The following is a 27117-nucleotide window of genomic DNA, read 5'->3' as shown; positions in this document are numbered from 1 at the left end:
TCAAAGCCGTTTTTTATTTTGTCTGAAATTTAATCGATGTATTCAATGCCATCTAGCGGCGAGCAGATACATTTTATGCATTCTAATGAAATAGGATATGACTTGAAATAAGCTTTGAAATGAGCACTGCTAAAAATCTTTTGCACGTAAAATGAGTGAGCTGTAATGCAAATAAGAGGAACATCTAATGGTTTTTTCTTTTAAATCATTGGGTTTCATAAGTGCCATTTCCACCAAAATTAAAATTAATCGTATTCCGTCTAGAATTAATTTTAATATAAAGAGTTTGATGGATTCTAGCATTTTGGCTGCTTTAGGATACATATTTTTCAAAAAAATTACGATTTTAAGAAAAAAAATTTTCGACTTTTTAAAATAACCACCTTCCTTTCATAATATCTCAAAAATGATGAAAGATACGTATAAAAGTATGATCATAAAAAATGTAGTTCTTTTTCAGATAAAAAATTTGGTTTTTTGTTTTTTTCTGTCATACAAATATTGACGGAGATATGATTGTTTAAAGAGCGCGCGGCAGCGCAATCACAGTCTCTCTCGAACCCTCTGACCCTTCGCCTTTTTAAAATAAAAGGTCTTTCACTATATATTGCAATGAAAAAAGTTGCAGCTCTTTTAATTACCTTTAAAATGGTTGTTTATAAGTTGTGATAGCATCAAAATTGAAGGACTTATGGTCCAAAAACTAATCGTATTTTTTTCTACTTGGTCAACTGAAACTTTCGGAGTGTGATTATTTGGAGCAAAGTGAAAGTACACAGTAATAGAGGCCCAAAACTATTGTCTTACGTATACATATACATATTATGACACATATATTTTAGAAACGTATATAGTGCTAGAAAACTCTTTACAATTCCACCCCTTAATATTAAACACGTTTTCTAGTGATAAAATGGCCCAATGTCAATTTTTTCCATTGAGGGTTTGTTTACTGCTTCACAGTAAAAAAATTCGGAGGTAAGACCCCATTTTTCGCTTCATTCGCGACCATTACCGGGCTGTGGACTCGGTAGGTGTAATTGGACCTTAAGCAAATATTGTAAATATACCAGATCGTTTAAAAAATGTACCCCTCAGTGAAAATAGAGGATACTTTGGACAATTACTCTAACTGATGTAATATTTAACGTGTGAAATTCACTACTATTTGGTTCTTTAGATTATTTATTTAATTAATAACATCATCATTATTATAATACTCACAATGGTATAGTGCAACTGGTATCTGAAGAATATATTCATGAAACTTTGATAGTTAAATGAATTTAATATAAATTACGACTTTTCACACAAACCTAATGAGACCGCACACATTGCAAATAAGGTAGTACACAGCATTGTATTTAAATTGTTCAGTATATGGGGGGCGACTTATGTTTTTTCTGAACATTTCAATACAAGAACTGACTGCAGAAAAATGTATTTTATTTTAATAGAATACAAATAAAACTAAAACATTACACTATTTTATTCGAACAGATTCTACGAAAGTCTGTTTTTAGTTATTTTAATTAATTATTCGAGTTTGAAGCTTTCAGAAAAAGAAATTATTTAAAATGTGGTTCTTTAAGTATTCCAGTTGATACACTTAATATAATCATAGAGGTAAGTAATCAAACAGTATCAGAATGTCGCTAGCTCAACCAGTACTGAAAGTACGTAACAACAAATATCGATGTAAAACATACGGATGTTCAAAAAATCATATCTACCAAACTAATTGTAGCACCCAGTTGAAATTTTAGAAAAGTCTTAATCAAGGTAAGGTGTGACTGGAAAAAATTCATAGCTACCAAAATAATTGTAGCATTGAGTTGAAATCATAGAGGACTCTTCATTAAGGTAATGTCCAACTGGGAAAAATGGGATGTCGCTAGCTAAACCTGTACTGGAAATAAGTATCAAAAAATCAACTATATCTACCAGATGGAGGTACACCTTTGGTGGTCCAAATATAATTTGGAAATTGTACCAAGTATAAACATTACGTCTTCACTAGAAGTTTAATTTTAAGTATAGAAAATCTAAAAGAAAATGAACAAGGTGAAGTAATTCCAAAGTTTTGGGAAAAAAATCAAGATCTGAAGAAATCGATCACGATTAATCACTTTGTAAGAATGGGAATATCCAAATATATCTGTCGGCGGGTTGAGACAGATATTTCGATTGAAAGAAAGTCAGGATCGGGCAGAAAAGCAACTAAAAAAGAAGCGAGAAACTTTAGTTAAAGCGGCTCACGAAAAACTGGGAACAGAGAATAGACTAGACAATGAAATTCTTATAAGAGAACTAAAATGGTACAAGTACAAGGCATTATTATAGTTCAAATCACTTCCTAGCATTGTGAGATTAATCCAATAGAATTTGTATGGGTTAACAATGATAAATCCGAAGATACACGATCAGAATAAAGTCAACTTTTGTCTGTTTATATATTCTAAATAACTTCTTACTATTTATTACATCTTCAAAATGAAGATATGATATACACTACAGGTAAAAAGTTTTTGTTCACCCTATAGTTTGCGTGATACAGAGAAATAAAAACAATACGATCGATTTTGATATTTACATTTTAAAGAAAATATAGATAAGAATGTAGATATTTACTATTGTTGTTTGTAAAATACGGTTTTTATTCATATTTTATGATTTAATTCATCAGCAAATAAATATAACATTTTTTTATCAGAAGTTCGAAGAAAAATTATCGCCGTTCACACATTTTTCAAGATATCTCGAGACAGAAAAAATATATCAACGTGGATATGTTTCTTTTTGACCGGTAGTATATCTTGAGTGTGAAATGTGAAATGCTTATGATTAAGCATCCATTTTAAGTAAGTGTTTGAAAAGGATTTGATGAGGAAAGGAAATAATGTTGTGTGTACAAATTTGTACTAAAATGCTTCGGATAATTTTGAATAATATGACGCGTCTATGAGTCACTCTCTGCAATTGTTGAAAGTTATTTCTAGATGCTATTAATCATAATTAATCTCTTTTTTGCTTGTAATTTTTAAAGAAAATCATCAACGTACTATGAAATGAAATAAATTGAATATTTATTTCATCTTGACGCCTGACAACTCTTGTCATTATCACAAGAGAGTGTTTATCTTTAATTCGACTTTCAAGACATCTATTTCCACATCCTGGCATTCGGTTAATATACCAGGAAGGCATATCATTAAAAGAAAATAACGGTGAAATGATAACTTAAATACATTTAATGGGCTAATGGTAATTTTCTAACACAAGTGTTATATATAAATTCATATTAACACAGTATGGTTAGAATTCATAGAATTTATAAGGTACTTAATAAATATAATGATCAATATCTACATATTTATAGATCTAATTGGACGTTAATTTCATTCAGAGTGCTTCAGAATTATTTACTGATTTTTTATTGAAATTGTTCCTTGTTCTTTAGACGTTACATGGGACGCTCGTGTATTTTAAACACATTAACCGTGTGATGCTTCTAAATTAACCACGAAATGTTAAGAATATAATGCACCACAACAGGATTCGTGTTAGGATAGGTTATGCATTTAACATTAGAGGTGGGTTTATACAATATAGTGCAGACTCCGATGTACAATCTAAGAAAAATAATTTGTTTTTTCACATGAAAGTATTGTAATGTACCTTCGGGCTAACCAATGATGGTTAGGCTACCGAAACGAGTAGATTCAAAAGTCAATAAACCACTTTTAACAAGACCGTTTGAATAGCCGATGTGTATTATTATCGGTCTGTGCTCCTTTTCTGTTGGTGGATTTGGACCAACTGTCCAAATGTTGTCTTCAACTTATAACAGTTTCATCTTGTCGAAATTTATTCGGTGTATTTCCTGTAATGTATCTTCGGGCTAACCAATGATGTTTGGCCATATTCGTTCTATCAAAACTACTTTGAAATAAACTATTTATTAAATAATAAAATAAGTACCTAGACGTGGTTTCAATAATCTGACGACCATACTCGAACGAACGCCATAATATTAAGACATCTATCTGTTTACAGAACGCTCTTAAATACTAAAAAATCCTATTGTATAAAAGGTTATAATTATCTATAATTATAGTTGTTACTTATTAGTCCTTACTAGTCCCTATTAAGATCATGTACCATAGATCTCAATAAATACAATAAACATTGAGCTTAAGTAGCTAAATTTATGATTATTCACAGTCACATTAATCCTCCTCTTTCCATTATCCTCCAAAGGATGAAGTGACAAAATTTATATTTGATTTAGCAGTTGTTTCCATGTTTGCCTACCTTGTTCAATCTTTTCAGCATGATGCAGTCTCAAATTTATTAAGGGTTTTTATTTAGGCTATCCATCTAGTTGGAGATCTCTTAGGCGTTTTTCTTCTACTTTCCCTTCTATAATTAACCGTTCCATTACTCTTAATCTTAATTTATTTTAAGCCATTTTTCGCTTATAACAGACAGTCTGGTCATAATTTCTGGTATGGTTGACACTATGATCAATGTGAGATCATGATCAAGATGATTAAGATCAAGAGATTGTATCTCTGGGAACAAGAACTGAAATGCTAGACAGAATCCTAGAGTATGGTTAACCTATGGTAAGTTATAATAGAACGTATTAGTCTTAATCACGAGTTCGTATCGATCATATCTTGTGAAAAGACATTTAGCTTGAATATGGTTCAGTGTTCAGTTTTGGTAATACTGATAATAAGGGTGTAGGGACAAAAATCCGTTCAAACTGTTTGTTTTAATTTAATTATTTCCACTTTACTCTATGAAACAATGATTGCCAAAACATGACATTTTTAGTAGATCTTTTAATAGTTAACTAAATCAATATAAAATAGCGAAAACCGCATGTCGATATCTTTTTTCTGTCTCGAGATATCTTGAGAAAAGTGTAAACGGCTAGAATTTTTCTTTAAACGTCTGGTAGGTTGATGAAGCAAGTTATGGAAAATTTGTTTCCTTTGTTTAGAAATGTTATATTTATTTGCCAGTGAATTGAGGCATAAAATACAAATAAATACCTACATATTTTACGAACAACAATAGTAAATATGATACAGGAGGATCCTAAAATACTTTCACGAATTTTGAGTATCATTCATAATCTAACAAATAATGATGAAATGCAAAATTTTGACAATTATTACTACGTATTCGGGTACCATTTTTGTTATATTTTAAATATTTTTCGTTCTTAGTTGCCCATTCGGTACATTCAAAATTTTAAAACTAAATTCTCTATATGCCCAGAGCATTTCAGTTATTTTCTAAAGAAACAGCCCCATCTCTAATAATTCTTCTATATCTCGTGAATCAAACTTTCGTTAAAATTTAAATTCTCTCTTTAGAACATCGATTTATCGTGCTGAGGAATAAATAACATGACTAACTACAGGGCGATTCAATTAATTGTTTTCTAATACGTTAAGGTCAAAACATAAGCGCTTAATATTATTTTCTAACGTTAAACAATCTTAAAGTGACTTCCTGTTTTATGTAATGTCTGGATAACATATTTTTTCATTTCAAATTCTTAATCAACTTAACGTTACCTTACTGACAGGAAAAAAAACTAAGGGCACTGCACCTTAGCACACTCAACTTTCATATCCTATCATGCAAATCGTTTTTCAAAAGATTCTCCTTAGATAGGTACGGCCGTGCTAATACTTTGTGGCTAGTTTTTTCTTCATCTTCTCCTGTGTGATGATCATTCTAATATTCCAGTCATGATAGTTTTCTTCTTTTTAACTAGAGTTTACTAGTTATGCTTCGATTATTTCAAAATATAAACAAAAAAACAGAAACATTTCTAGCTATCAACTGATAGATAGATAATACTTAAGAAAGCATTTTTAATAAAAAAAAAGATAAATACTCCCAGAGTATTAAAACAATATTTAATATGTGAAATTTCAATTGTTAATATTAAAAACCATAAATTTACCATCGGTTAACTATCTATTATTGCTTATTATTACCAATTAAACAAAATACACAAAATGGCAGTTTGTAGTACATTTTAGAATCCGGTGATACCAATCAACCATTTAATTATTTATTAATGAACCGACACCTCCCCACGAAGTGTTAAATTGAAAAATCACTTTTCCTACGACCAATTATGAAAATTTATTGAAATGCTTCTTTTTCTTATGTTATATATAGTCTCGAACGATAGAGGGAATACGATATGAATCTGGCTGGGTGCCGAAAGGCAAAAGGCCAAATTTAAGAATACTGAAGAAGTAGAGAATATGATTTTTTGAGGTTATATTGGTGTTTACAATAAAAATTTAAAATTTGTTGTGATTTGTGCTCAAATACATACTAGTGTCTGCAAGATAATTTAAACATTGAAATTAAGTGTTATTACTATAACTGTGTAATTTATAAAGTATTTGAATGAAAATTTATTCTCCATAGTAAAGGAAAACATTCTTCATGACTGTCTTGATTTTACCTATAGGTAACTTTATTATTCTATTGGTTCTTTTTCTGTTCTTTAGTTATAAAATTTTTCTTACTCATTCTTTTCGCTTTTGTCATCTCTACTATTACAAAATAAAAAATATTCTGAAGGATTTTTTAACTTTTCAGTACACGTGTTTATATACTTTTCAACACATGTGCGATATTTTTTTAACGACTTTCTTATTTGAAAAATACGTTTTTTTGAATAATTTTTTACGTGAACGTAGGAAAAATAGTGTACACAACTAGTTGGAAAGTGTATTTCGCAATCTTTACGTTTCAGTTGAAAGAATACAACTTATTCTGACCTACCATCCAAATTTGCTCCAATACCAGATACAGAACAAAATCCTGTACCTGTTCCGCCATTGTTGGAAAAGCAACTACTCTCTCAAGGCAGCCCCGCAATTACGAAGTTGATCTGTATCCATTGTGAATTCGTTTTTGAATCTGAGCCAAAAATACCATACCTCACTAACTCTCAAGATCTCAATGACTTAATAAGACACTTAAGTCTTCCAAAAAGTAAAGCCGAGCTACTAGCGGTTAAAACAATGGAATTCAATTAAATCTGATGTTCAAAAACGTCATGAAAAATTTTCTTGTTTCTACCCAATATTGACAATAGATGACGGATTCGTCAAATATCATTGTGATGATTAATTGGGAAGTGATACATCTTTTCAAAGGCATCGAAAAAACCTATTCAATGATATTATTCGGTCATTTTGAATCGAAAAAAAAAGCTGCAATTAAAACAAAGATAAGAGAAAAAGCATGAATATCAAAACTGAAATCAGAGATCAAAATTGTTGAAGACACATAGAGATGGAGTATACAGATTGTCTTTGAATGTAGATATTATATAAGATTGTTGCAAAATCAGTCAGTAGAACAAAGGCGGAATAAAAATAAAATCAACTTAAATATGAAGTTAAATATAGAATTACTGACGACTAGTTGCTACAAATAAGCACTTGGGGCAGCTCTATTATAATTAAAATAATCAAAGAAAATTTAATATCTCTGATTTAAATTATCGTACAATGGAGTTATCCCTCGTAATTGTTAGTGTATTAAGTAGTTCTGGCATCCTGCAACCAATGTTGGCGGAAGAACATCATATCTCATTACTCGCTTTGTATATGGAAGTTAATAAATCCGCTTCATGACGTTGTTAGATAGATTTCTTCATTATTGAGGAAACCAATTCTAAAAAGGAATTTTGATCGATGATACCCTTTGTTGCCGTTGCACTCAAACGTCACGACCATGTCTCTCACTGCTACCTATACAGAGTGAGACACGGTTTGTTTTTAAAGAAATAAATGAATTTAATTATCAGTTAACATAATCCCCAAATTATTTCATGAAAACTAAAACAAAGTAAAAGGTAAAATAAGAATCGTGTTCTCTCAATATCGTTAATGGTGTCGAAACGTTTATCTTTTAGCACATTTTCGGAAATCATCGCTTCGTTAATTCGCAAAAATATTTATACAGACATCAGTGATAAGTCACAACAAGCTCCACACAGAGTTTCAACTTGCTACTTCCGTTTATTTTATTATAGTGGGGCTCGAACGGCCACTCAGTTAAGATGTTTGGAAAAATATCTCAAATTGAACTCCACGCTGGAGTAGCTTAACTTCTTCAGCTACTCCAGTCCGTGCGAATAAAACGAAGGTCACGAAAAGCGCCAAACAACCGATGGCTACAATATTTTAGGACCGCAGGATTATCCTTTTGATTAACTTTAAGGAATCGAATACAACCTTGAACTAAAGTAGTTGCGCCAAAACATTATCGAAAAAAGGCGCTTACTTCATCATAATGTTCCATTGTACACGAATGTGGCTTCATAGAGATGGGACACCAACCGTATAGCCCTGATCTGACCCCGTCCGACTATTTTATGTTCGCAAAGCTGAAGACCGAGTTGAGGGGTAAAAGATTTAACAGCAACGATTAAATTAAACAGGCGGTGTACAAGTATTTTAAATTTAAGATGCATTTAAAGCTTCCAGTAGACGTTCTGTAGTTTTCTGAAAGCTTTTTTTCATTTATGAACTTTATATAAGCTAATACATACGATTATGTATGTCAGGCTCTAGGTCTCATTCTAATTACAAGGGTAGAAACTCTTTACTATTGAAACCCGTGATTCCTGATCTGCACACATATAATAACAGTAACAGAGCCGCAGGGGGTCGTCGTAGTTTCCATAGAAATAACGCGAAAAATAAACCGTGTCCCAACTAACACGTGAACGATCATTATCAGAATTATTTGTTAGACGGGATACAGACTCGGGGCTTCGTGTACACATCTGATTTGCTCCAGATAATTCATCGTTATTACAAGTTCTAGAGTACCTCGGAACAAAACTTTGGTGAGTACTACTCATCAAAAACTATTATTTTCCTGTAAGATTACGAGGTAATTGATCCATTGACATAATAATCTCCAATAACTTCAGAAAGATTTTAAAATGTGTTTACTTACATTGACTGTTGTCAATTGTTACAATTTGTAGACACAATCTTGTAAAAACAAAAATAACTAAATAAAGATACAAATAAAATAAAATCTCAATATACAGAAGGGAACCACAATGTGTAACAAAATTATAGGTAATAGTAATAGGTAATAATTAGTATATGTCCATAGCAGTATTATAATTAAACCAGTACGTAGCATGCCCGGAATCAAATTTCATTATTAAAATAGAAGTCGTTTACAGAGTAGAAAACATTTTCCAGTAAATATGCACTCAAATTATTGCGAAATGCGAGAAAAGATGATATCGATTTGATTCCAATTGGCAAGTGATTGTGCATTTTTTGCATTGTAAAATATTGAGCCCTCAACTAATTCTGAACGTGGAGTAGGTAGGTAAAGGTCGTGATCCGCGTTCCGAAGTGGATAGCCGTGCAACGACCTTTTTGAAATTGGAGAAGCGAAATAGGCAAACGGATTCAAGAGTCAGAACTTTTAATCTTCTAAAGAAGTCCCTACAGTGAGCCATGCTTTATAGTCCGAGTCAATATCTAACAGGTCTCTTTCGTAGTTTAAAGATTCGCTCAAATTGAGTCGCACCACACGTACCCATAATAGACTGTTGAGGAGGTGGATAAGTTCTGTTCTGTGGAAACTGATTTCAGCGCAAAACGGGAGGAACTTAATTTGTTAGATATGTAACTCTCATTTCAAGGAATTGTCCACAACAAGCCCTAGAATTTTAGAGATTCAACGACGTCAATGGTGGTGTTATTTAATAAAAAAAAAGCAGCAATGTATTTTTACATGATAAAACTTCAGTTTTAGAAACGTTAAGACAGAGAAGATTAGAATCGCACCATGATTTAAGGGTGATCAAGTCACTAGATATGGTCCTATGAAGTGCCGTGAGATCAGGGTTGCTCCAAGAGAAAGGCGATGTCGTTTATAAACAGAAGAAACAAAATAGGGCATAGTACTGAGCCTTGGCGCACTCCACATTCTATTGGCTTGCAAGATGACATCGTTGTATCAACCCTTACAAGCTGACTTCTATTGGTAAGGTGTTCCTCTGAAACCGTAGTACTGCAATTTGTCAATTAAATTCTATGATTAACACAATCGAAAGCCTTAGAAAAATCAAAAAAAGTTGTTGCATTTGTGCATTTGTTACTTAAAAACCCAAAATGATGGGTAGTAAGTATTTTATATTTAAACAGAAATGATAAAAGCCTCTTCTTGACAAATCTTTCTATGATCTTAGATAACGCAGGAAAAAGTGCAAATGGGCGATAATTCGATGCTTGATTTTTGCAGAGGTTTAATTATAGCCGTCTTAAGACAATTGGGAAAAGTGACATTTTGAAATGAATTTATTTTTTGATGTCATTAATTGTACTGCGAACCTCTGCTAAAACTACGGGTACAAAGAAAAAACTGTTTGAGTTAGCATTAGCATCGGGGAGATATAAACGCAGATTACGGAGTTATAGATTTTGTTAAATTTTTGGCTACATTCACAAAGTAATTATTGGGGTTATGCTCGATGAAGAAACCTTATTTCTTAGATCATTCACAATAAATCATGTTTCTTTACATGTAAACATTACGAGAGACTCGCCAAAGTCTCCTATTATAATAAATATCTTTGACATCTTTTATTGTCTTATGATAAAATTTTCTGTATAGTTTTACGTAATTTTTGAAGAATACACAATCCAAGAATTTCCTTAGAGGTTAAGTTGTAAGACTTACGGCTGAAAACAAATGATATTGCTGCAAACAATAATTTAAAAAATTCGATATAATAAAAATTAAGTTATTTCAAAGTTAAATATGATTCAGTTATTTTTTTTTTATTCAGATGTAGGGTTCTAGATGGCAATCTATAGTATTATGACATAATTTTATAAATATTTAAGTTATTTCAAAGTTAAATATGATTCAGTTATTTTTTTTATTCAGATGTAGGGTTCTAGATGGCAATCTATAGTATTATGACATAATTTTATAAATTTGGGGAGAATTTTGGGATTCAGAGTAGTTTTTTGTATAAAAAATTTTGACACACTCGACTACATATTCCTAAGACTAAAATAAGCCGATTGAAATAAATTTTGCATCCTTTTTTTTCTGTTTTTACTAGTTAATCTAGTTATGTGTATAGTGCTGATAATATTAAAGTGAATGAAATTTTTTATAAACATACATAAAAACGATCCTACTAGTTTTAAAAATTTGCTATTAACGGTATAACTTCTGTTTGTCTCGAATTTATTTAACGCGTTTGAAACAAATGTTTGCTCTGAAACGCATTGCTTGTCTATTGTAAAAACTCAGTCTAATCGCTTACAATTCCACATTCATAAAATGCATTGTAAATGGTATTAAAACATGAGTTTGTCATGCAAACCAGTCAACAAGCAAGTCCATCAAAAGTGAAGGTGAAGTTGATAAGTTTTTTCATGGTATTGTGCACTCAGTTAACGAAAATTGTTATAGAAAGTTTTTATCCAAAATATTCGGTGGAAATCCCAAAGAAGTTTATTTTTTATTGAGTTTAATGAAATTGCGTGGAATATAATATAATCAGAATATTTTTTGGTGCCACTTTATCCAAATGAATCTTATTAATTTTTAAATCAAAACTGCTAATTATTATTTTTTGCTTAAAAACTATATACTTGGTTTTATCAATATTTATTTTTAACTTGTAAGAAAACAGACAAAGGCAATATTTATTAAGTCTTCGTTAATTTCTTACACTTCAATTAATTTCATCCTATTTATCCACACAAGATAAATATAATTAATTGGGCTAATAGAAAGCTATAGAAAAGGCAAATAATGTATTGATATTGAGACTAATTAACCTAAGAAATTGATAAACTACATATACAAATGAAGTATAAACAAATATTATAATCAATTATCTTATCCTTAATATCAAAGTTGACGTCCAAACGATATTGATAAACTTTCCCCTAGACCCAGAAAGTTTTTTGTGTTTACACTCCATATGGGGTGTGGATCTAAGGAAAAATAAAAAAAATCATTTGAAATGAAAAAGTGCGAAAAATTATGTTTTTTATAAGACCGCTCGCATCTGAGCCCTGGGGAAAGTTTTAACTTCCCCTCGGCCCCAGAACGGGCTTGTGCAGGTCCGCATTTTTTTATTTCAAATAAATTTTGTTCTTTGAAAAGGAAGTTGAAGTGGTATAGGAAAATTACTATTGAGCTGCTGTTTGGTACAGCAATTTATAAAGGAATAACAAAAAAAATAATATATCGATTACTGACTTTCAAATTCGTGTAGCAAAGAAATTACTGAAGAAAAAACAACGGATGCTGCTGACCAAGAGACACCAAAACATAAAAAAGCCCATTGCCCAGTGAAGAAAGAAGTCCAAGTCACAAGGTTGTGTAAAGAGTTGTGAAAAATTATTGTAAAATCCAAAGTAAAAAAAAGTGATTACTTTTTTTAGTGTTTGTTTTGGAAAACCACATTATTGCATTCAGTGTTTTGCGGAAAAACATGAATAATTCAATAATTTAGATTGTAACAACAATTTATTGTTATTGTATTTAATTTATAATAAAAGTTCCGTTTTTTTTAATTTGTCATTTTTTTATCCCGTAAAAACAAAATATACCAAAAATATGTACAGGTAATGTAAAGATAGCACAAATTAACAATTTTAATAAATATTATTTGAAATATGTTGAAAAGAACAAAAAAATAAGAAAAATAAGTTTTTCAGTTTTACAATGGAGTTAGAGATCATGAAAAAAAATCAATGGACCGAGTGTGGAGTAATGTTTCAAGGGCCCAGGACGGTCCAACCAAACTGTAAAACACATTTATATGCGGTCCTTTGGGCCGCGGAGAAGGTTTGAAATAAAATACGTCGTTCGATCCATAGGACCACTCTGGACTGTGGGGTCCAGTTGTAAGTGACGAAAAAACATAAATTTAACAATAAAAATTCAAAAAATCTCTGAAACAGAGTCACATACACAAAAAGAAAACGTTTATCAATAATGCGCAACTTATCAAAGATAAAAGAGACCTGAACAATTTGAATAAAATTTCTAATTCTATTTTGAATTAATAATTGTTTTTATTTCCAATATTAAAGTTGAATTTTGACAATGAAGAATATGAAATGTATGGTACTGTTAAAAATTATTTCATTAGTTAAATTTTGAGAAAGGTTGAAAAATAATTAACATAAAATAACAAAATATTTGTACTTAATTTAGTTATTATATATGAAAAAGCCGAATTTTATATCGTAATAAATTTTTTCAGTAAACAATTAATTAGAATATTTTGGTTTTTGTGTAAAAATTGTATGTCTCATCTTTCTAAAATCTGTCATTGCTTTTATCAAAAAAGTTCGATAAGAATTTTCAGAAATTCAAATTTCATGGCATATATTTCTCATTTAAATGAGAAATATTAAAAGAAAAAAATTGCGATAAATACGTATTTGGAATTTGCTGTCTTTTCAAAAACTAAATTATCTAAACCAAGTGCTTTGTACTTCTATTCTATACTTGGTCTTCTAAAATATCAGAACATATTTTTATTTTTATGTGAAAATACTTCAAAATCAAAATGTTCTGTTTGTTTTAAGAACAACTTGCACGATTTTTTTATACTCATCGTATTTTAACTCTACAATTCTAATTTTATCATGAAATATATTTATAAAGTTTCTTGATTATTTATTATTCACATTTAACACCATTCCTACCGAAGATTATCCGGCTATTTTTAAATCATCATAAGCTATATTATCATTGAATACCATTGTATATAAAACTTTGTGTATTTTCGCAATTTTTTATCAAATTCTAATTTTTTCACCCTATAATTTTTCAATTGAAAACTATATTATACTAAAACGACTTACCTGACTTATATTAGTTGATATTTTTATTTGCGGCCTTTCCCTCTTACTCAGATAAAAATCGTGGTTCCTGCTGTTATCCCTTGGTTCTTCAGTGGTTTCCGTAAAATCGTTAACCGTCGTATCGTATATAGTACTTCCATCAGTGGAAGATATAGTTGAGGTGATCAAATTGATTTTCTTGGGGGTTGTTTCCGTGTAAAAGGGTAAAGTACTCGGTAATTTAGTTACTGTTTCCGATTTTAATAGTGGAATAGTAGTTTCTTGAATTTTTTTTGTAGTAGTTATTGAACTCGGCGGTTTTGTTGTTAAATCTCGTTTCAAATCGCTTCTAGCCTGCCTGAACCACGAATGTAATAAATTAGGAGAGTCCCATAGTTGCGGTTCTGCCCTTACAACACACAAAAGGTAGACAATCAATAGCGCTCGCATTTTCGAGTTCTGATATTACCGCGAATTCAAAAGAACCACGGATTAGGATAATTTATTTCCGCGATACCGTCAACTTTCAGAAGTTACGTTAGTCGATTCGCGTACGTCCTTGCCTAGCGAGAGTACTGAAGCCGATAGTACTTTAGTCGAAGGCCTAGGAAGGTCTGTCGCGAAGAATAAGTTCTATGCAATATGTACCGATGCAGTGTTGCTGAAACTAACCCACTTCCTAGCTAGAGATACCGTATTCAGATTAACCAATAGTAATCTTTCTTTACTTGCCAAATAAAGCTGCATGAGGTACTAACTAGCTTAGTGCAATGCAAATATCTCCCCCTAAAAATATGAATTTTTAATTTCAGGGTTAATCAAAAATTTTAATAATATAAGTTTCATAACTGTATTTGAAAATGAATTTATCTAAAATCGTTCTCAACATTGAATCATGCTCAATTTATTAAAAGGGTAACTCTATATGAAAAAAGTGATTGAAAAAGGTTGAGATTCATGAAAATTGACAAAATTGATGTAATATAATAAACAAAATAATAATTTCAACGCAATTTAATTGGTGCTTATCAAAGAATATGTATGAAGTAGCTTTAATTTTTTTTATTAAATATTAATTGGTTTAAAAAAATTTTTAATATTAAATGAATCCTGCTTTTCTATGTGTAGTTATCATACTTTCAGTGAGTAATTTTCATGTTTCCAAGAACAGGAAAATTTTTAATAAAACAATCGCTTTAATTATACGAGGTCAGCTTTACTTCCTCCAAAAAAATTACCGTATACCAGAAGAAGTCAAATATAGTTAAACTCTAAAAAATCTAATGATCTAACTAGTGCCAAAATCTAGAAAAAAACTATCAAAAAAGGTGTTGAAGTATCTAGTACAACACAGTATTGAGAATGAATTATTTCTCAATTCCCTGGAAGGTAGCTCAAATTATACTGATTCCTAAGCTAGGAAACCTTCTGAAAATACCACACATTTGCCTATTACTTGCTATGTGTATTACTGAGAAAGAAAATGGAAGAAAACTGATTCTAAAAGCCAGCTGACTAACACCTAACAATCAATTTTGATTTAGAGCGCAATATACCTCATGCGATTCCAAAAAAAGTACCAATCATTTGAAGAAAATCAATACTGTACAGCTACATTTTTAGATATCTTCCTGCCATTCGACAAGGTCTGGCAAAACGGTCCTCTAAACAAAAGTAGGAAAAACCTCCCGCACAACATTTTTCTAATCCTGATATCCAACTGCAAGACAGATAATTTCCCAACTATTTCAGTGTTTATGTTACCTGCACTCAACGGTAGAAACATGTCCAACTGCGATGTTAACTGGATATGTTCTGCAGTGAAAAGTGCAAAAACAACCTTGGAATTCATCTGAACTGACCACTAACGTAAATACTAACCAAAAGAAAACGATTGGACTTAAAACTCAGTGCTGGTAAAAGGTCGAAGACCCCAACTAACAATCAACAATAAGCTGATAATATACAAAGTCACACTAAAACTCATTTGGAGTTATGGTATTCCTTCTTAAAACTACGGAAAAAATTATTGATTTATACATCAGAACGAAACTGCTTATGAATCTCTACATAGAAATCAATTTGCATTCCAAACTGGTAAGTTGACTGTCTTTTAACTAACCAACAACCTAGAAAAGGCTGTAGAGAGTAAAGAGATGTGCCTTTATAGATATTTATGGTGCCTTCTCCAATACGTCAAGACACTCCATGCATCAGGTAGTGGTAAGAGTCGAACGAAGCATAGTGGATTGCATTATGGCAGCCGTGGATAGTCGCATTATCAATATCAAAATAGAGTATAAAGCAATGGCTGTAAAACCGGGATATGGAGTCTGCGGATACGCCGATGACCTGGCGATAATTGTGCGGGGTAATCAAAATGGTATCGTATAAGAACAAATGCATTCTGCCCTAACAATTGTTCAGAGATGGTGTGTCAATGAACAACTGAGTATAAACTTTCCACAGATCAAACTAGGAGGAACAAATACGTCGCAAAAACCCTCATAATGAACGGGGTCGAACTAGCCCTTAAGTCAGATATTAAAATCTCAGGGTAACCCTCGATCAGAGACTAACATGTAGACAACATCTTCAAACAGTAACAACTGCTACAGAATGGTTGGAAGAACATTGGGTTTGAAACCCAAAATGTTGAACTGGATTTACAAATTTACAAACAACCCAAGATAAGTTGTAAAGGGCGGTAATAGGCGCTACACGATCAAGTCCCCCCCTGCCCCCTTTGAAGACCTTCAAAGAAAGTGAAGTAATAGAGCTGGCAAGGAACAGGAACAGAGCATGAAAACCGGTGACCTGACTGGGTAAATTCAAAAGGAATGTGAGGTGCCCATAGAAATGGTCACGGACACCGTGTGGCCTGCCTTGCGACAACAATCGCAACACGATTAAGTCCCACGGCAGCGCTATAAGTAATTTTATGCCTGTCCCCTTTAAAGACCTTCAAAAAAAGTGAAGCAATAGAGCGGGCAATAAAATTATACAAGGAACAAAGCGGCGACCTGGCTGGGTAACTAAGCATTCCAAGGGAAAGTGAGATGCCCAAATGGTCTTCCAAACAATGCTTTACAAAAAAAAATAATTATATTAACAAGTCGACAGCAATAGACAAATGTAGAGATTGCGTTTCCTCGAGGCTCATTAGTATTCTACACTGATGGCTTGCAAACGGAAATGTAGGAGCAGGAATAAATGGGCCAGGAAGGCCCGAAAGCTCGCTATTCTAACGGGATCAGAACCCATCATTTTCCAGGCGGAAACGTAACTACCGCAATGCAAAGATATTCATTCTGTCAGATAGCAGAACAGTCATGCAAGCACTTGACTCAATGGGAGCAAACCATAAAGTTACTCATATGTGGGTACCTAGCCATAACGGATTATACGGTGTGTCCTTTAATAGGACCACAACCTTTCATAGATTTCCCAAACAGCCATAAAGTCGTGGTCATAAAGAAGTGGAAAAACTAGAAGCAATCAGAAACATGGAATAAGACCCTAGGTCTGAAACAACCGAAAATATTTCTTTCGTATTCCACCATCAGGCCCTTTAATTTAACGAAGACAAGCAAAGAAAAGTTATTGGTATGCTTAATGGACACTGTCCGGTAAACTACCATCTGAAGAATATCGGAAAACTCCCGACAGCTCCTGTCACTTATGTAAAGAACCAACAGAAATCGCCGAACACCCCATTTGTAAGTACGAGGCAATCCATAGACAAAGACTACGGTACTTACTCTTTGCAAAGTCATTGCTGCCTGATTGGTAAATAGTCCGGAGTACACAATAGATCAATAGGTCAAAGTGAAGGGAAATAACTTGATTTTCATTTGTTTGACAGATTAATTCATCGTAAAAAAATTAAGTGGAAAAGAATGTTCATAGTTTCCGTATTTGTCGACATTACCAGGAATTTAATCATATTTCACTTATTTTGACGTATTACACAAGAATTTTACTAAAAGTTCGTAATTGAATTATTTACCAAATCCTTAATGATGAATCTGTACAGAGAGGAGACCAGTGTGGCCAGAAGTTGAACACCATCAGCACAGAACACGAATTTAAGCAGTTCAATCTCAGAAGTTCTGGTTACAGTACAACAGTAAAAGAGCTTTTTCAAAACTACCACTTGTCTAATTGTGCAGTTAGGAATATGTTTCAAAACAAAGGAAATTGAAAATCAACAAATGCGGAAATTTGATACTAAAACTTGTGATTTTAACGTTTTTATCAAAAAATAATTACATACTTGAGTGTTTTTAGTCGCAGAAAGTTATTTAATTGGTTAAGAGTCTCTTGTTTAAAATCTCTCGCATCCAACAAATGACAAGCTAGATAATTATTAACAAACTCTTTTCTCCGCTATTATTGGAAAACAAAATAAAATTCTAGCTTCTAATTGGGAGTTCGTTGCCTTGAAGGCAATAAGAATATAACATCCGTATAATTCTAATATAAATAAAATATAGAACAGACTGACCTACAAAAAGTGAAACTATATTCCATATAATGAAACATGAAAAAATAGATAAAATTTTGCGTGTATGCATCACATTCCTCAACACAATTATTTTCTGAACAACGTGACATTGATCTAATTGATACAATCTAGTGAGAATATTATTTTATCATTAACAATGTTTGCAAAAGCAACGTGCTCAGATTCATTTACATGAGAAAACGGCGTTATTTTATGTAGGTGTCTGAATACCCATCAATTTCAATGTGACAAAAGAAGAAGCGTTGATTAAATCTTTATCACTATTTTCATTCTTACCAAGTAAAACGAGAGAATCTCTCTAGTCTGTTCGATAATGACTTTCCGTGAGAATATACGAGGAGCGTACAATAAATTTTTATTAGAAAAATTAAATTTCGCATTTTAACATTTTACAGTGGGTGTCTCATAAGTCGTGAAAATTCTTACGCCTCAATTTAAACATGTCGTACTTATTAATACTAGTATACAGAGGTCGGCATCAGTCAGGCAACGCTCTCGAAAAATCAGCATAAGTCCGACAACGCTCATAAGTCTGACAACGCTGTCGAAAAAGCTAAAAACGAATCATGTTCGTAATTCAAACAGTTGTGTCTATGTCATGGTAACACGTGCTCGTCAAGTAGACGCATTTTCAGAATACAATATACAAGATACAAGTTCACGCTTGTTACGTCGTACCTACGTACGAACGCGGATTACAAATTCATTTTTACCGAATTTCGGAACTAACCGCTACCAAATAGTTCAACAATATGTAAGACATACCAGAAATTAAAAAAACAGGCTCTTTTGCCGACGCGCCGTGTTCTAAGCGACCGGTATCTGTAACAACTAAAGAAAATATGAAAGCAGCGGCGCTGGCATTAGTTGAGCAGCCGAACCAATCTGACATGCTTGCACTATCAAGTTTACCGTCCGCGTCATCTCCACGCACTTCACGAGGATAATTTCACAGACTGGAATTTTGCGAGTGGCACCTAGAATGAAATCAGGATTAACCGCAGTTTCAGAATTCCATTTTGTGGTCGGATGAAGCAGCCTTCAAGCCGAACGGTACGATTGATCGGCATAACTGCGTGTACTGGAACGACCAGAATCCTCACGTCTTCATTGAAAAATAATTAAACCTACCTAGGGGATGTGTGTGGGCAGGAACAGTTGGTCCAAGACCATGCTTGTGTCTTGGTTGCGTCGACACGAAGGTTGCCATCAAGTAACTGTGTTGTAAATTCTTTTCACGTGTTTTTCTACTTCAATTCAGATCAAATCATGGAAGATAATGATGTGCTTCAATCACATAGGAAAATGCTTCGGCAATGGTTTAAACCCATCAAGTGTTTATTGATTTTATTGGAGGATATTTTGAGGGTGTCAAAATTGATATTAGTTTAGTATTTTACTTCAAAGTTTTCATTAGTTTTATAATTAATCAAACTATGAACTACCTATTTGTTATATTTTGATCTTTCTATAATTTTGAGTGAAATTTTCGCAATTCTTTGCACCCTAAAGCCTCCTAGGCCATTTAAACTTGAATAATATCGATACATTAGACATGAAATGTACCGCTCTTTATTTTCTTGTAGTTTTTTTTAATAGAAACGTGATCGATTCGCAACAGTATGTCCATTTATTATACAACGGAAGTTATTTCAATCATCATCCTTCGTTTAACACTTTATTATACATTCATTGAAATTGAATCGGTTTTTGTAACTCGTTTTTCTTCTAACTGTTCTTATTCGATCATATTAACATAACAATAGATGATTACTCAATAATTTTATAAAATTTATGTATTAAATGTAACATGTTTTTTCTTAATTCCAAAGCTTTTTGTAACAGCCTTGTGAATATTATGAAAACTATTAAATTTAATTTCGATTTTAGAAATCCCCCTCAAAAAAAACAATAATTCTGTTATAAAATAAAGGAATTACACATGACAAAAGTCTGTGCGAATTTGGTGCCAAAAAATCTGACTCCTAACCAAAAGTCCTCGCGTTAACGGGTCTGCTCAGATTTCCTTGAAAGGTTAGAAAAATATCTGCTTTGAAAGGGATCCGATTTGAGTCAATGCAAGCGGTAAACCAAAAAAAGGCAAAGCTCCTGAAGAAGACTTCCAGCACTGCTTCGATCAATGGAAAACGTATGGAAAAGCGATAAAACCAGTCTCGTTATTTAATAGCCAGACCTCGTATAACGAATATATATTATATTATGACTTCTAAACAGCTCAAGGTAAAGCAGTGCAGTTTTTTCTAAAATGTTTTATTTCATCTTCATAAAATATATTCTTCCTTGGTTTCTCATTTCTTTTCTAGTCCTTGGGTAACTTCATTCCCATACATTCCATTTTATTAAAATGTTTCCATAGCTTCGACTCAGTTCAGGGCATCTCGAACTGTGACAAGAGCTTCGTCTTCTGTCGGAAACTTTTTTCTAAATAACGCATGCAGTTTTTTTCAAAGACTTTTTTTCAAGTGATTTTCTATCTGAGATTATGGTATTTCTTGAACTTCAGGTGTTGTTTGAACATTTATCGTCTTTAATAACTCCGTAAATGGTCGATTTAATAACACCGAGTTTACTACTAACTACCACTGTCTCATGTCAAAATTTTAGGAAATATTTAGATTATTCTGTAATAATATTTAAAATGACCGAAGTATGAAATTAGAAATTGGGTTTTATTACTCTCTCATAGATAAAAAAGTAGACGTTTAATTGACAGTAGCATTCTAAAGTCGTAATAAATTACTTAAAGAATTGTACCTACTTTATTTAGATAAAATTACTATTTTTATGGCGGTACTGTCTTATGAATATTTGTAAAACTATATAAAACAGAAGTTCCATTATCCACAAGCATCCATTCGTGAAAAAGGTGGAACTAAACCCATTAAAATTCGTGATAATAGATGAGGTAATTATTATAAAGAAGAGCAACTGAGCGTACTATCTTAATAAAACAACTCATCCGATAAAATAATTTTAACGAATTAGGATAAATAATTTAAGACAAAATTTTACAATTATTTATAATAAAATTGGTATAGGTACCAATAATGGATTGATATAATTTATATTCATTGCGCTATGCTAATAAAAAGATTGTATTTCCGGTAGTTAAACATAATAATAGACATTTAGAAATAAACGAAAATGTGGTGGTGAGACTAATAAAAATATTGTTCAATCAAAAAATTGGATTAAAAAACAGTAAGTGTTAATAAATTTCATTATTCTATTTATTTATTTATTTATTTTTTCTTATTAGCTCCTCCGAGTCCTAGATGACTAGAAACTGGAAATTTCGTACACACCTTAAATATTTCATAGATTTTTTTAGTTAAAAGCGGTCGCGACATCGCGGCTTTTCTTGAAATATACTGATATACAGGATGTCCCCAGGCAATCGACAAAGATAAGAGGTGTATAGGGGACAATATGACAAACGGGTCATTTAACATCTATACCGAGTTGCATTCCCGAGTTATAGGGCCTCAAAGTAGGGCCAAAAATTTTCAAAGAACTTAATTTTCTTCGAAACTTCCGGCCCTATTATCACTCCTATTTTATGCTCCACTATAGGCCACAGTGGGGGTATATTTACGTTTTTTGTTTATCCATTAATTTATAACGGAGGTGGTTGTTAGAAACTGTTATTTTAGTTTGCTGATTAGCTGTGAACTTTTGTTTATTTTATTTAGATATAATATTAAATGTATTTTTATGGTTTTAAATCGTCTTAATTTTAGGTCTTTTCTGTTATGAAATTAGTTTTTTTTCAATAATTTTTTAAAGGAATAATAACGGAAAATCCATTTTTCATAAATTCCCCTCAATTTTCAACCTCCAATAATTTTTTCTCGAGCAATATCCTTGATAATTTTTTTTATTTTTAAATGAAAAGGGTCCTGTTTAGAATTAGTTCTTTTGTTAAAAAATTAAGATTTAATGAACTCTCTTTGTATAATCTAACGTTCCTCTCTTCTTGTATTAGGTACAACGTTGCCATTCCGCAATTATAGATTCTAAGAATTTATATTTTTCAAAAAAAAATTACTCCAACTTCAGCCCTGTATATTTCTCACAATAATCTAATGTAAAAAATCACTTAGACACAAGTTTTCTCAATCGATTTATTTCAAAAATAAATCGATTCTCAAGTGGTTACCGAAATTTAGAATTTTTTAGACAAGCATGTAAATTTTTTGACATAATAGTTGAAAATATATCTTTATAGTGAAAGTATACAAAAAACATGACGTATCATATGTGTTTATGATGTTTCTTTTCTAAATAAAATGTATTGTTTTCCGGAAAATCCAATTTTCCAAGTTTCCTCAATTTTCCGCCAAATACCTTTCCCAGTTAGAGAGTTAAACAATTTTCCCCTTCTACAAATTTGTTAATCAACGAATACCCATTATTATCTTACTTCAATCTCTATTTCATTTTAAAAACATGAAATAGTAAAAACTCGGCGCCTCTGTATCCTCTGCTATTAACAATAATAACTCCAAATGACTCTTAACAGTTTAACTCTTATTTGTTTATTTGTTGAGAAGATTTGTACCGATCAGTACACTTTTAAAAATAAAGAAAATAGAAGTTAATTATGTTTTCAGTTGATCTCGGGTATTTCTTACATTGTAATTTATGGTATCATCAAAAAAGAAGGTATATACAGGAGGAGTATACCAATTGCAGCATGGATACAATGATTTGTTCGAGTTTTTTGCATCTATTTTTTTCATCTAACTTCTCTAATTATTTCCAATTCAATGCACAGGTTTTAATTATTTGTTGGCATTGGATAAGATTACTTCGGTTATCAGATCAAGTTCAAAATGTGTGATTTGAATCATTTATTTCACTTTTTAAGAGACTTTTTATGATATTGGCGGATATGTCAAGTGTTTTACCCGGCTCTGAAGGCGTGTTAAAACCATAAAATTCATCTCATTTTATAAAAAGTGTTTGACAATTGATGTTCAAAGTGTATGAGCCTATTTATTGCACACATTTTTACCAGGTACCTAATTAAATCAACATTAGACAAAGTTTGGAATCTTTACAAGTACCTGGCCTGATCTAGAGGTGGCGGTAGTTGTTTGAAAAATAGCACAATCCATACAGCATATGTTTCAAGTTTAAAGACGCCACGTTGTTTAGTATTTGCTCAGAGAAGTACCTGCCCCAACATAGAAAACACAAAAATATATTTATTTTTCAACGTAATCTCCTTTTATATCCTTACATTTACAGACAGGGTCATTTACAGCCCCTTTGGGCTTTAATGGATTAGGTTGAATTATAAAAAAAATAAAATACATTCGTCGCATGAAAATCTTGTTCATTAGGTCCGACTACGAAATATAGACCTAGAAACTTCAGCTTTTTGACTCATAAATAGTTCTTTACTCTTTTCAAGCAAGAAAAGGTTTAGTGTACCGCATTTCAATTTTGAGATTTATGAGGTTTAATTAACCGAAAGCAGGTTCCTTTATATAAACACAATCCTGAACCACATACTTTGAAAGTTACACGGAATAAGTTCGAGGAACAAGGAGGAAAATTTTAATACAAAAGAGATATTGAAAATGCAGTACAATTTTTTCATAAAAACCCAAAGAATTGTTTTACCAAGGTCTCAAGGAGCTTGCTGAACTTTGAAATAAAACCATTAAATAATTCGAATATCAAAGCTTTCTTTTTGTGCAAGACACTTTATATTTTAACAGCTGTCTGACTTCTTTATTTCTGTTTCGGTTTTCATTGAATTATTTTCAGTTTTATTTTATTCGATTCGATATCACAGCCCCGTTGTGCGATATAAATCTATAAAAAAATCGTCTTGAACCATGAACAACTTTTGAACAATATTGAAAATGTTATCGCCACTTCTTTGCAGAACGAAACGATAATATGAAGAATGGTTAGCATCTAATCGCAATGGTAGTAATATTCCCACGATATAACCGTGAACATTATTTTATCGAAGAAACATTTTAATTAGTATTGTTTAGTAAATTAGTTTGCAACCTTTTTCCGTGGAAATCTACAAGTCTTCACGGATTGAATAGCAGTTTTTTATTATATCCTAGTTTATCAATAATTTTCACATAACATAGTAATATTTACATAAACTTTAACATACACACTATTAAATGTGGAACGAAAATATACCGAATAATAAAAAAGTATATTAACCTATATTTATCAACTATTAACGATTACATTTTGTAAAACCAGGCAACCTAAATATCGATTGTTATCTATAGTTTGAAAAAGGATATTTTTCATTATTTTGATTTATGTTTGACAGTACTTTAACAGCATATTAAGATACTGAACACACAGTTTACACTACCACTACACCAACACTCAAAATTACACCTTCTGACGCGCGTTTCGTAGTGGTAGTCTAAACAGTGTATTCAATATGAATATCACCAACGGTTCCAGAAATTCCAACTTAGCCTACTAGCATATTAAAAGCTGGAGGACTATCGTCAATTGAGAGATTGAGAAATGTTGAATCATTGACCAACAAGAGTCAACAGTGTTGACGATACTCGAAACTGAAGGTAACTAGAGACCCTTAGACACCACCAAAGTACTAGACTAACATTGTGGTCATTGCACCATAGAACTGAGTCTTCTACTCTACACTATTGTGTTCAATTGAGTACTTTGAAATGAAATACATTGAGTGGGAAAGTTAAGTAACTAGAATTATTTTCCAAACGTTTATTTAAATAGAGAATATAATACTAACATAATCTTTATTCATCGGTTATACACACTCAAATATTATCCAAGTGTTCCAAAATGAGTTTTCTTAAGGTGATTTTTCAAAACAAAAAGACACATACTCGTTTATTAAAAAGTTCTGTGTTGAAACTGTCGATTATCTCCTTTTTGAAAACAACTATTTCTGTATGTCTCCTGAAATTTTACGAAAGTTCCTGTTGTAGTGTCCTGAATCTGCAGCGAAACATGTTAGGACAACTAGAAATAATCTTATCGCAAAAAAATCGCTGCAGATAACCCAATGATTTTAATGCGTTCGAACTGGTACTGCAGGATATTGTTAGGTTAGGGTAGATTTTTTTGCAGTTTGTATTTGATACTGATGAAATAATTCTCTAGTATAGGTGGAGTTTGTTACTCATTTCACTCAGGCCAGCAACCTTTGGCTCGCGAACCACATGTGGTTCTTTGGGTGTGAAGCTACTCTTCTTTAATTTTAATTGATTTTATCAAAAAAAATCTTTCTGAATCTATTAAAGAGGATTAGGCATCGATTGTATCTCTTAGCAACTTGTACTTTTGCGTTTGTTTCCCTCCGCCTCCGTGACACACGTCAAGGATTGCTTCATACGTGATTCCAAAAACAAACCATATATGTTTAGAAAAGTCAACCATTATCCGCCTGAAAGAGTACAAGAATAACTGAAATGTCTTCTGATATAACATATTTGCTGGTGGAAAATATTCAACTTTCTTCTGCCTTATGGCTTGCTACCGATGAGTCATGCGACATAATTATTTTTCCCCATATATTTGTCGTGCAAAAATGCCTTGAAGACAATTTAAAATCATTCCAATAGCAACTTATGAAACCAGAAGTTCTTGACAGGAAAAAATGAAGGGACAACAACGATTCTTCAGAGCAAACCACGAAAATCTGAAATGTCCCTGCATAATACACCAAGAAATACTTTGTGCCCAAACACTCTACCATCACCAGTTTAAGGAATTGTTAAACAAAATGAAGACTCAGTATTCCGACCTCTTTCTTTAGAGTAAAGTGCGATGACTTTCCATAAGTAAGGTTTTGAAACGTTTTGCTTCGTGCTTGAATGAAATAAATACAATCCTAAATGAAAAAGGCATTAATCACCTTGGATTAAAGAGCAAAAAATGGTTGCAAAATTTTACTTTATGATGGATATCACAGCGAAATTAAATGAACTAAATCTAAAAAAAGTAGAGGAAAACCCCCTGGTAGAAGAATTGGTTTGTTTTGAAGAAACATTGAATCTTTTTGTAGACGATATTCAGAGCGGTAAATTACTTAATTTTCAACTTTTAAGGTAATATAGCTATAAAAACAGTGCAACTGTTGACACGAATTACTTTTACACATTTATAAAAAAAAGTTAAAGATTTTAGCAATTCAAAACGAACAAAACCACTGATAGTAAATCTTTTCAATACAAATAGTAACGAATTCTACATTGAGCCATTTGGAATTGAAACCGGATCTCTAGAAATGCAATTGATCGATTTAAAACGTAAAAAGTATACTTTGTGTGGTGGAAAATTCACAGAGTTGAAAAGGAAGTTAAGAGAGTTCGAGGTCATGACTTGAGGCTCTTATATTCGACGCATGGAATAGTCTTCCAGATTGCTACAGTGAGGTGAAGAAGTTGGCGTTTGGAGTGCTGACAAATGACAATTTAGAGTCATTTTTGAAACTTGAAACAACAAGCTATGAGCCAAATTTATCCAAACTTTCTAAAACCATGCAAAGCCATCGCTCCCATTGAATTTGTTCGCACAGTTGTTTGTTATTGAAGTAAAAAACTTTTAAATTTTGTAAATTGTAATTTTTCGCTGTCCTGACTTAAAAGGTTGCCGACCCCTGCCTTAGGCTAATTG

The 27117-nt window shown here is 32.0% G+C and overlaps 1 protein-coding gene across 1 annotated transcript in view; it reads right to left on the bottom strand.

Annotated features, from left to right (window-relative positions):
• LOC130893439 (uncharacterized) overlaps positions 1–18100 on the bottom strand; it is a 78482-nt gene extending 60382 nt beyond the window's left edge. Inside the window, exons 1-2 of the mRNA XM_057799560.1 lie at positions 17923–18100; positions 13935–14699 (exon numbers count right to left, since the gene is read on the bottom strand). Coding sequence (XP_057655543.1) covers positions 13935–14363 — 429 coding nt within the window. The 5' untranslated portion in view covers positions 14364–14699; positions 17923–18100. The remainder of the gene's footprint in view (positions 1–13934; positions 14700–17922) is intronic.
• Between the last annotated feature and the right edge of the window lie 9017 nt (positions 18101–27117).

Source organism: Diorhabda carinulata, chromosome 1 (genome assembly GCF_026250575.1).
Source record: "Diorhabda carinulata isolate Delta chromosome 1, icDioCari1.1, whole genome shotgun sequence".
Lineage (NCBI taxonomy): Eukaryota > Metazoa > Arthropoda > Insecta > Coleoptera > Chrysomelidae > Diorhabda > Diorhabda carinulata.
Note: the sequence above shows the minus strand (reverse complement) of the source record. Positions and strands in the feature narration are given on the sequence as shown.